Source organism: Carlito syrichta, unplaced genomic scaffold (assembly GCF_000164805.1).
Source record: "Carlito syrichta isolate Samal-C Ts95f unplaced genomic scaffold, Tarsius_syrichta-2.0.1 Scaffold143771, whole genome shotgun sequence".
In the NCBI taxonomy this organism is placed as follows: Eukaryota; Metazoa; Chordata; class Mammalia; order Primates; family Tarsiidae; genus Carlito; species Carlito syrichta.
In genome coordinates this window covers 11803-23764 of record NW_007087867.1, presented here as the reverse complement: position 1 = coordinate 23764, position 11962 = coordinate 11803, and the positions used below count along the sequence as shown (strand labels likewise).

The window sequence follows — 11962 nt, the reverse complement described above, 5'->3', positions numbered from 1 at the left end:
GGCTGATTTTTTGATTTATTGTAGAAGATGAGGTCTCGCTGCCCAGGCGGGTCTCAAACCCGCGGGCTCAGGCAATCCACTCAGCCTCCCAAAGGCACGGGATTACAGGCTGAGCCACCGAGCCTGGCAGGACACAGGTTTTTAAGTTTAATCTTTTTTTTTTTTTTTTTCTTTTCTCTGTCACTCAGGCTAGGGTGCAGTGGCATGATCATAGCTCACTGCAGCCCGAACTCCTGGGTGCAAGGGATCCTCCTGTCCTGCCTCAGCCTCCTAAGAAGCTGGAATTTTAGACCTGTACATTACCACACCTGGCTTTTATTTTCTCTGGAAACTCTGGGTCTTACCACCTGTTTCGTCCAGGCTGGTCTCAAACCCTGGTCTCAAGTGATCCTCCCACCTCAGTCACCCAAAGTGCTGGGATTACAGACATGAGCCACCATGCCCCACCCAGTTTAATCTTTAAAAGAGATTATATATTTATAAATGACTGACATCTACATCCTTCAGTGAAGAGTGATTATAGCATATAAAAGAAAGTCGAATTTACTATGTGCTGTTAGTGTAGGAACAGAGTTAGCTACAGAAAAGCAAAAATATGTTTTGATGTTTGATTAACAAGCAAGGTCTTTCATTTCACATGACACATTGACACAATATAACAACTATCCCTAATTGCCAGCCAGGAAAAAGAGTCACTGTGTGGCCTTGTCCCAAGTGTAGCCATCTTGGAGTGCAGGACTTACCATCAGCCTAGCGTAGTGGTCAGCCAAGATCCCTCAGCTCAACAGACGGGCCGGCGCTGGCACAGTGGCAGGGCCACACTGCCGGCAGGGGAGAGGGGGCATGCGGAGAGCTGGCATGGAGCCGTGCCACCCCTTACCCTGCCCGTGGCTGGCAAAGGGGCCTTTCTGCTCCAAAGGCACCTGTGTGCGGCATGTCCCGACACTGCAACTCTCCTGTTAGCTCCTTGTCTGTGGCCGACGCCGTCCTCCTTTGAGATGTGGTTGGCGTGCCTGCTGGCTCACAGCCACGTGGCCCCAGTGCTGTGCACAGAAGGGTTGATGCTTCTTTCACACACGTGTTTTAAGCTGGGATTTGCATGGCAAAAACCAGAGCGTGGAGCCTCGCCCTGGAGGACCTGCCCCTGCTGCAGGGAAGCTCAAGGCGCCCCTGATCACACACAGATGGGAGGGTTGGGGGACAGTGACTTGCGGGTGTGAGACTGGGTGTGGCAGCCCCTGGTGGTTCCCGGCAGAAGTTTACCAGGGTCTGCCCCAGCCCCTAACCCGCCCACCCCATGAGATGCTCTGGTTTCATGGTCTTGCTGTTATGCGGAGCTGAGTAACTTTCTGTCCTTCCAGATAAATGTATGCCCACCCTGTCTCTCTGGTTGTAACTGCAGTCTTAGGTGCTCTCATCCCTTCTAAATACTAGATCTAGTAACCTAAGAAATCCTTGAAATTCTGACGAGTTTACAAAATTTGTTTTTAAGTATTCCACAAGAACACAAGAGTCTGAACTCTGAGAAGGCAGCAGGGTGGTGTGGAAAGGGGTTGGGTTGCTTGGACTTAGGCCGTCTTTGAACTTCACTGGGACCCAGAGCTTTGGTGGCAGGCGTACAGGGATTTCGCTCAAAAGAATGACACAGGGTGGAGTGCCGGGGCCATCCCTCGCCATGAGGAGGGCAGTGTCCATTGTGGCTGTGTTCATGGCGTGGTCGGGATCTTTTTCCTTCATGCCCCCGTGGGAAACATTAGAAGGAGCAGATCTTTCTTTGCAAAGTCTTTCCGTGGCAGCCAAGCCTCTATTTGCCATTCAGAGGACCAGCGTGGGTCTGCTGCTGCCACCTGCCATGTGCCAGGGAGCAGAGCAGCGCCCCATCCCAGAGGACTTGGCCCTAGCAGAGGCTTTGTGAAGTTTTCTCCTTAGCACAGGGAGATAGAAACAGGTGTTGAATGAAGGGGACTCGGAGCCTTTAGATGTGCGGGAAGGTGCTCAGCTGTCCTTAGGTGCCTATTTCTTTAAAGCTCACTCTAGTGCACTGATTCTTAACTGAGGCCTGTGCACCCCTTATCGCTGGGGTCCATGATTACTCTTCATCAGCCCTGGGAAGTTGTACACAGAACTGTGACTGTGTCCTTGGGAAAGAACCCCAGCTCTCACAAGGTTCCTGCCACCCTGCCAGGCACAAGGGCCATTGCTGTAAGTTGCATGTTATTGTGAATGTCAGGAGACCACTGATGTTAGTGGAACTGTTCATTGTTATAGAAATGGACAGTCAGCAAGCTGATGTGCCGTCAGGGGTTTGGACACATCCACTTCCAGTGGGGAGCACTGCCCGCCTCTTAGAGACCCCGCATGTGTGAGCTTGGTGCCAACGGAAGGATGAGAATCACCAGAAAGGGTGAAGCGGTGTCTGTCGGTACCTTTGCTGCCCAGGCACAGCTGTCCAGGGTCACCTGCCTTGCCCTGACGCACCAGGACAGCCACTTCCAGCCTGTTCCAGTCTCTCTGGTTGTAACTGCAGTCTTAACTGCCCACGCTAAAGACTGGTGTTTGAAGGCAGGTAAGGGCCTTGCTACAGGGACTCCTCACCTGCCTCCCTTGTTGCCAGATCTCAGGAGACCCCACGACAAGGCCCTTCCCTGCCTTCAAGATACAGACGCAGATGTCCTTGCCTGGCAGTCCAGATACAGCCACAGATGTCTTTTGCTTGGTCACCCTGCACAGTTGAGCCTTATGTTTATGCCGTATTTGTTATTTTGTAGCTTGATGCAGTTGCTGGAAAATGCTTTCAGAGGTAGCGCTTGTTCTCTTTCAGACCTGCCTGTTTTCTGCGATTGTGGTTGTCCCCTGCAGAGCTTGGCCCCTATGCCCTGTTACAGCACCGCATCCCACCCAGAGACCCATGTTGGGGCAGATCCAGAGGCAGAATCCCCCATTATCCTGGGGGTCATTGGGGAGCTGCTGCCTATGACCCTGTAACTCTAATACCAGCAACCTTAAGTGCCTCTTCTGGGTAGAGTCCTGGCTGAAGTTCGCTTGTTTACTTCTGAGCCTTGAAGGAAACTGAGACTGGATCCTGCAGCCTGTGGGGCAGAGGCTCAAGGGAACTCTGGTGGGTGCAGGTCTCAGCCAAGCCGGGTGGGACAGAGCCACAGGGTGGTGATGCCTGTTTACAGAGCAGGCGCCTGCTTCCCCAGGCCAGGTTGGGCCATCGGCATCCTGTTCAATTGTGCAGTGCGGCAGGTATTCAGAAACTGGGTGTGAATGTGGCAGATGCCCTGGTGTTGCTCCGTGCCCCTTGGACACCCTGAGAATGACTGGAACTGCTTCCCTTTTCAGATCAGCTGTGACATGATGGCGAAAATCCCCATACTACGGTGCCTCCGTGACCGAGAGCAGCAGGCCGGGAAGGACGTCACCCTCCGGGATGAGCCCCGGCATCTCCCGGGATCCGGCCATCTGTTGACAGCTTCCCCGAGTGGGGGCAGGAGACCCCAGGATGCACCAGGGCCAGGGCCCAAATCTGAGGGGGCAGCCCATGGCTCCCTGCAGGGGAAGGGCACCCCACCTGTGGCTGACGTTTATGTGGGGAACCTCCCCCAGGATGCCCGTGTGAGTGACCTCAAGAGGGCCCTGCGAGCACTGGGCATGGAGCCCCCATGGCTCACCTGGCAGGGCCCACGGCGCAGGGCCTTCCTGCACTACCAGGACCCAGCTGCCGCCCAGAGAGCCATCTCCTGCCTGCAGGGCCTGCGCCTGGGAGCCGAAACCTTGAGAGTGGCTCCAGCCAGGCAGCAGAGGGACAAGTGACCTGGTGAACGGCCAGGGGGATGCCTGTGGTACACGTAAGGCAGGACGTGGCAGAGCTCTTGGGAGTACTGGCAGGAGCTGAGACTGAGCTCCACAGGTGGAGCTCCTGGGTGAGCCGCTCAGTCTCAGCTCTTCCTGGGAGCCACCACCTCCATGAACACCACGGCCTCCATGAACGCTGCCACTGCCATGAACCTCACGACCGCCTGCAAGGTGGAGGCCAACCAGCAGCCCCTTCTATACCACCTGGGGGCTGCAGACTCCGCCCCCACAGGCTCTGGCTTCCCGGGCCTTGCGCCCACTGTGTTTCTCTGGAGGTACCCAGCAGTCCAGGGAGCTTGGGGGACTGAATGGACAATGGACCCATATGGGTGGTATCAGATTTGGGAGGAGTGGGCTGGAAGGGAGAAGCTGGATGCGTGATTCTGCCCAGGAGTTGCTGGGAGGGACCACGCACAGGCACAGCTGCGCTTGGGCACCAGGTCCTTGGCCGGCAGTGCTGGAAAGCTTCATTCAGGTCGCAGAGGCCAGAGTCATCCAGCCTGGGGTAAGAAGTGCTCATCACAGCTCAGGCCAGGTGTCACACTGCAGAGAGCCAACTCCCCCTTGCCTTGGCACCTCCCAGCCTCGCCCCTCCTTTGTGGATACACACCCACCCTCGCCTGCTGTGGCAGGGGCCGGGAGGGAGCTGAGCTTGGGATGACTGTCCCTGCCCGTGTCCCCCACAGATGTGCACGCTCGCGGTGCCCAGTGCCTTGGGATTCCCAAGTTCCCCAGTTCTGTTTCTGAAAAGCCCGCTGAATCTTGGCTGAACTGCCCTTTCTCAACAGCAGCGCTTTAGCTGGTCCTGGGCAAGAAGTCAAAGTAAGCATTTAAGTGGAGATGTTATTTTTTTCAAATGTATATGCGCTGGAAATTTTATTTTTATAGCCGAGGGTTTTACTGAAGTACTTTAAGCTCATTATGATGCCTTGAGGCAGCCTCGTGCATACTTTGCAGAAAATGTCCCCAGATGCTCAGCCTTCTCATGGGTTTTACAATGAAAAGACTGTGGTGGAGAGAAGACTGTCCCCAGACAGATGTGCTGAGTCAATTCAGACCTCTCCTGGTTGCCACGAATGCAATGAGGCTGGCAGCATCTGGAGGCCACAGTCTAGCCCTGGCCCCAGGCTCTTGCCAGGCCGACCCGGCACAGCTGGCCATGTGTGTCCCTGGGTGCTCAGCTTGACGTCAGGAGCCACTTCAACCCCAGAGTAGCCCCGACTCCCCCGAACTCCTCGCCTGTGTTCTCTCCTCTAGAATATTTCTTTTATTTGAAAGATTCCCATCTGGTTTGGTTTGCTTATTTGTTGATTTGCCCCCATTGGGAGCACATGTCCTCCCTGTTCCCTCCTGCTAGGCAACAGCAGCTACAGCGGCCCCTGCCAAGGGGGCAATGCGGTGCAGCTGAGGTTCTGTGTGAACAGATCCATGGAGCCAAGAGATGGAGGAACTGGATGTGGATCCCAGCCAAACCTCTGGAGCCCCTGTATCCCACCGTGCCTGATTCAGGCGACCCCTCAGACTGGAATTATGCAAGTCAATAAATGGTCGCTCTTGAGTAAGCCAGATTGCTTGGATTTTCTGTGACCTGCAGCAAGAATAATCCAGATAGATCCATATAGACAGCATAGTTTATCATTCTTATATTCGTGGAAAGTAGAATAAGAAAAGCAAAAGGCCCACGAGAAAAGCACCCAGTTGCACAGCCTGCGTGCCATCCACCATGCTGCCTGGGAGGCCCGTGGGGACAACTCTTCTTTAGACCACCATGGTATACCCAGGTGACAAGGTAAGTGCTCGGTGTCCAGCTTTTGCTTCCAAAACTCGAGCCCCTGTTAGCATCACATAGCAAGAGCAAGCAGAAATCATGGGAAGTAGTCCCTGGACCAGCGCAGGGAGGGTGGCCTCTTGAAGGAGGCTGTGTGATTCCCTGCCCTGCTGGTGTCCCCCTAGGTGGTGATATGGCTTTGCCAGGGGATGGGGAGAGACATGCAGGATATGCAGCTGTGCACTTTCCAGAAGCATATCTGTGACTAGTAGGGAGCACTAGTCTTGGAGCCAAAAGCCCAGCTTCCACAGAGGTCTCCACTCCCAGGCAGTGCTGTGGGCAGGACACATACCTTCTGGGTTTTGGCTTCTTCGTCTTTAGGACAAAAGGGTAAACTCCGTGGTTTCTAAAGTCCTTACCAGCTGAGCACGGTGGCTCACGGTAATCCCAGCACTCTGGGAGGCTGAAGCGGGAGGATTGCTTGAGCCCAGGAGTTGGAGACAAGTCTAGACATCATGGTGAGACTCAGTCTCTAGAAAAAAATCAAAAAAAAGTTAGCTGGGTGTGGTGTTGGTGCACATCTGTAGTCCCAACTACTCAGGAGGCTGAGGCAGAAGGATCACCTGAGTCCAGGAGGTAGAGGCTGTGGTGTGCCATGATCGTGCCACCCCACTCCAGCCTGGGCAACAAAGCAAGTCTTCATCTCTTAAAAAAAAATTCTTAGAAATTGAAAAGAGAAGCTAGGCATGGTGACTCACACCTGTAATCCCAGCACTTTTGAAAGCTGAGGCAAGAGGATTGCTTGAGCCCAGGAGTTCAAGACCAGCCTGGGCAGCATAGCGAGACCTTGTCTCTACAATAAACATCCAAAAATGAGGCAGGCGTGATGGTGCGTGCCTATAGTCCCAGCTACTCCGGAGGCTGAGGTGGAAGGATCACCCAGGGAGTCGAGACTGTGTCATCATGATCGTTTCACTGTATCCAGCCTGGGTGACAATGACACCCCAAATACATTAAGTTCTTACCAGTTCCAATATTTGGGGCTCCTTTTAAGCTAACTGGTGGCCATCACTTAGATGTTCATTGCTTATGAACAGGCAACTTACTCATTCTGGAAATCTCAAAACATAAGTCTAGAGAAGGAGTGCCACTCTGGCACCTCGACGTTGCCCTTGTTTATATTTGGTCTTTCCTCTCTATGGTTTTGAAACAGCTGTGATGAGAAGCCCAAGCTTCAGGATCTGCAGTCTCAGCTTGTGGCACCATCAGGCCCTGTGTGGGCTCGTAGGTGTGGTGCTGTGTCCCTGAACGCCAGTCTGACCAGCCACTGTCCTCCTACCACCTTGAGGTCTGCAGGGGACAGATCAAGTGACGTTGGTGGTGCCTGGCCTGTGTGTGGCCCAGGTTGAGGGTGTGGTAAGCTGTGACCATGGGATCGAGGGTCGCTGGGCTGGTTGGTCTGGCCTGCTGGACGCAAGTGCCCAAGTGCTCCCTGTGGGGCCAGACGGCCTGTTGCTACAGACCCATCAATGGCCTCCTCCAGGGGCAGAGCTTGGACTCACCCAGAACTCCCATCCAGCGTCCCATCCAGTGTCAAGAGTGGACCCTGGGCCAACATGGCGGTGACCATGGAGCCATTTCCCAGGTGACAAGGTTTTCCCCGGTACCGAGACCTGGCGGACATGGGCAGAGGTGCTGATGGCACTCTGTGCACTGCAGAACACAGTCGTGGGGGCGGCTCCTCAGCGCAGCCACTTGAGAAAGCGAGAGGAAGCCACCATCCAGGCTGCAGCAGGAGCTGGGGTCGCAGGCCAGCTCCCAGCTTCACCAGAACAGAAGGCATGTGGGGCCCGAGGCCCCATCTAGGAGAGGCTGGCTGTCGTCCTCCCTAGCCCTCAGACAGCGGGGCACTGAGCCGTCAACAGGACCTCCAGCTTGAGGACTGGAAACCTGTGCCACATGCAAGTAACAGAGCCCTGAGAGTGCCCACCTGCCTGGTTTCTGGGGAAATGTGAAATCAGAATTAGCTGAGCAAGTGGGAGCTGATGATGGGCCCTCGGAAGCCTGTCTTGACATGAAAAGCGTCACTCACGGGGCATGCATGCGGAGCACAAGAAGCCCGTGCAGGACACAGCGATGTCTCGGGCCACACTGCTCATGCTCCTGAGATGGTGGAGAAAACCGTCCATGAAAAACACTGCATCTGTGAAACTGTTGGAAAAAGAAAAGGTTTGTATGGAATGAAAATGTCATTTTGTGCCTGCATGTGCTCTAACCTTAAATATACAGGAAGGCATGGGCTCCAAGGATAAAGCCCTGTGGGATGGGCCCGTGCCCCACAGAGAGCTCACTGGAGTGAGCAGGGTAAGGGCTGGGCAGCAAGGGTGGGATTTCTAAATAAAAATATACAGAATAGCTGGGCTCGGTGGCTCAGCCTGTAATCCCACGCCTTTGGGAGGCTGAGGTGAGTGGATTGCCTGAGACCGTGGGTTCGAGACCTGCCTGGGCAGCAAGACCTCATCTCTACAATAAATTAAAAAAATCAACCGGGCGTGGTAGCGCATGCCTATAATTCCAGGAACTTGGAAGACTGAGGTGGAAGGATCGCCGGAGCCCAGCAGGTCGAGGCTGCGGTGGCTGGGAGCAGCCACTGCACTCCAGTCTGGGCGACAGAGTGAGACTCCAACTCAAAAAAAAAAAAATACAGAATGATGCAGTTGCCACTGGCTTTAGAAGGTGTTTCGGGGAAGGACAGGAATGCCTCTCTGCACGCCCATGTGGAGCTGGAGGCTGGGCAGGGCATGCTGCAGTCCCCCTGGGAGTGGAAAGTGAGACCCCACCGGTGTTTGGACACCACAAAGGGGCTCCCGGGGTTGCGGAGGCAGTGATTCAGGCAGGGCGTCTCTGCACTCTGTGACGGGATTCCAGCCACCCAGCATGGTGTGGGCTGGGCCTTGGCTGCAGACGCGAGCAGGTGGCACAGACCTGCAGCATCTGAAGACATCAGCATCAGATGGGATCTGCCATGAGGAAATGGTAACATGGGAGCCACTCAAGGGAGAATGGACCGGTAAGAAAAAAAGTCCTTAGAAATTGAAAACCTCCTAAAATAGTCATTGGGCTGAAGATAGACATGCGGATAGTTAGTGGGGAGGTGATGCTGTGTGATTCCTCTGACACTGGGCACCAAAGGACAGAGACAGAAGGCCATGACACTGGGAGGGAGATGGGCACAGGATGATTTCACGGCAGCCAGAGGAAGACTGAACTTCACGGTAAAGGGCCCAAAGTACCGGACTGTAACCCCCAGGGATGTCCCGTGCAGCACCCATGATTCGTGGGGTTCAGGCTTCTGGGGTGGGGGAGGGACAGCCCGTCCTGAAAGAGAAGAGAAATGGAGACATGTGCAGCTCGGCAGAAGGCTTTGGTCGAGGACATTTGTACTGCCCCGTCAAGGCCTTCCATCCTGCCCAGCAGGACCCAGCGGTGTGTCTTGCGGCCATCGAGGGTGAGTGCGGACAAGCACCAGGGCTGTGTCCCTGGGAGTCAGAACTTGCCGTGAAGCATCGGGACCTCAGTCAATGTCCGCAAGTCAGTGGACACGAGAAAGGCCGGAAGCAGCAGAATCTGACATGAGGAATTTCACAGGGGTAGGTTTGGCTTCCAGAGAAGTGACCAGTCACTGGCTGTTCTGCAAAGCAACTTGGAGTTCCCTGCCCACCGTGGGTCAAAACCCATCCCAGACCTATTACATACTGAGCATAAACAGGAAAAGCTTGGAGTAAAGGTGATGTGTTATGATGTGGAGATGGTGAGTCGAGGAGGGGCAGCTCCTTTGTCCTCAAAGAATGTCAGGCTTTGGTTGCTGTAGGATCAACGCGCACACCAGGGTGAGCCCTGGGAGGACACCTCCTCTAGGGAGACTACCACATGCAGGTGCCCAGCAGAATGTTTTGGATGTACCAGATTCAACAGGCCTCCTCACGTTATCCATGGGAAGCCACGGCCACACATCCACTGCCCTCCAGTGTGGGCTGACACCGTGGCTGAGTCCTTGCCTCGAGGACTTGGGAGAGACTCCCAACCGTTCTCCTACCTGTTCTGACGTCTTGACTGGCATGCTTATCTTCAGGGTGACCTCCCAACCTTGGCCTTCACACCTGCACCCGTCACATTCCTGCAGTCCCACCCCGCAGCTCAGGACCACGGTGGGACACCCCCGGCTGCCGACCTGACCCTTGGGAGAGGCAGGCGTGACCCAGCTCCAGGGTTCCCTTTGATGTGCTATGGGGTTTCTCACGTGGGAGAGTGAAGCTGAGCAATGTCTTCTCAGCAAGAGACAGGAGTTGAGCAACGGGGACTGGACTGCGTACCTCTGAAACCTTGTTCTTCAAGCAAGGTACTCGACGGGTCCAGCCCTGCAGCTTGCCCAAAAAATGTCTGCACAGGGCTTCCTCAAGCTGCAAGATGGCCGCAGCACCAGGTGCAGCCAACTCCACAGGCCAGCTGTGTAAACTCTGGAACAACAAGAGAAAGAACAGCCCGCCACCTTCACGAGGCCTGTTGTCATTTCCATATGTTCTCTTCTAATATTTGTCACTATGTGTAGGTGATTTTTTCTTAGCACTACTGAAGCCATTTTTGAAATCGTAGCCAGGATAAATGCCTTTTATAACATCTATCTCCTATTTCTTTTTCTTTTTCTTTTTTATTGAGTCAGAGTCTCACTCTGTCACCCAGGCTGGAGTGCAATTGTATGCGTACCGCCACCGCAGCCTTGAGCTGCTGGACGCAGGCAATCCTTCTGCTTCAGCCTTCCAAGTAGCTGGGACTACAGGCATGCGCCACCATGCCTGGCTCGTTTTTTTAAAAGTTTATTGTAGAAAAGAGGTCTCGCCAAGTTGCCCAGGCTGGTCTCAAACCCCTAAGCTCAGGCAATCCTCTTGCCTCTACCTCCCAAAGTGCTGGGATTACAGGAGTGAACCACTGTGCCCGGCTGTCTCCTATCTCTAAAAGCTATCTCTGGAGGCCAGGCATGGTGGTTCACAACTATATCGCTCAAGCGATCCTTCTACCTCAACCTCCGGAGCAGCTGAGTCTACAAATGTGTGCCACCACACCCAGCACTTTGAGAGATGAGGCTGGAGGATCACTTGAGCCCGAGACTAGCATGGGCAATATGATGAGAATGCATCTCTACAATAAACCAAAAAGTTAGCTGGGTGTGGTGGCACACATTTGTAGACTCAGCTGCTCCGGAGGTTGAGGTAGAAGGATCGCTTGAGCCCAGGAGATTGAGACTGTGGCAAGCCAGGCTTGTGCCACTGCGCTCCAGCCTGGATGACAGAGTGAGACCCTGTCTCAAACAATAAAAAATAAAAATAAATAAAATAATAAAAGTAACCTCTGGAATGCACAGGACAGAGGCTTATTGTTCTGCTTACACCCAGGTGAGTCGCTCTTGGAGTCTGGCTGCCAGGGGATGAGTCGCCCTTGGAGTCTGGCTGCCAGGTCAGATTATCACAAGGGTCACTGCTTGCTCCCGGTGGCCAGATTGACACACACTGCCCCAGCCTTGTAGTAGGAAAAATCCTAATGAAAGACTGAGGCCCTGAAGGAGGAGGTGACTCCCCGCCTGGGGCCTCCAGTCCTGGCAGAGCTGACCCCAATGAAGATCACCACTCCAGTGTGCTGCAGTCTCAGCCTCTTCGCCTCATGGCCAGGGCTGCATGTCCCAGGCAGAGTTAGCAACTGTTACAAAAGGGAAAAAAAAAACTACTTAGAAAGCCTAGGTGGTGCAAAGCCGAGCCTGGACCCCAGTCTCTGTCCCAAAGCCGTGTGTCTCTCGTTACCTTCTCGACCAGGCCGATGAGCAGGGCCAGTGCCTGGCCCCAGCCCCGCTGGCATCCCCTGGCCTCTGGGCAGCAACTGCCCTCCTGCCTCTCTGTAGCTCTGACCCCCCCCCCAGTGTCCTGTGGCATCACTTGGTCCTCAAGCTCCCAGCCAGTCACCCCAGACACCCGTGTAAGAACAGAGATGAGGACACAGGAAGTCATCGAACAGAGGCTGAGAACAGCCACAGGAATGGCCACCTGGAGACAGCTGGTATGAAGCCACTGGGGTCATGTGTTGGCACGGAGGTGGTGAGAGGGGACATGATGGCTGATGAGAAAAGCACTGACAAGAGCAGCAGTGGCAGGCCTCGGGGAGGTAGACAGGTGGACACCCCTGCTGGCCTGGCCCCGACCTGGTCCTTTGCCGGCAGCTCTGTGGGACCTTCTGCAGCACTTTCAGGAGCCAGGGCCACCAGCCTTCTTCTTTTTTTTTTTTTTGTAA

At 54.5% G+C, this 11962-nt stretch overlaps 1 protein-coding gene across 2 annotated transcripts in view; it reads left to right on the top strand.

The window, feature by feature from the left end:
* The window catches only part of MTHFSD (methenyltetrahydrofolate synthetase domain containing), a 22769-nt gene extending 18935 nt beyond the window's left edge, over positions 1–3834 (top strand). The window contains exon 8 of one of the 2 annotated variants that reach the window (XM_008050313.2): positions 3346–3834. In XM_008050313.2, coding sequence (XP_008048504.1) covers positions 3346–3816 — 471 coding nt within the window. In that variant the 3' untranslated portion in view covers positions 3817–3834. The remainder of the gene's footprint in view (positions 1–3345) is intronic. The other variant, XM_008050314.1, reaches the window with a different exon arrangement.
* Positions 3835–11962: the final 8128 nt, after the last annotated feature.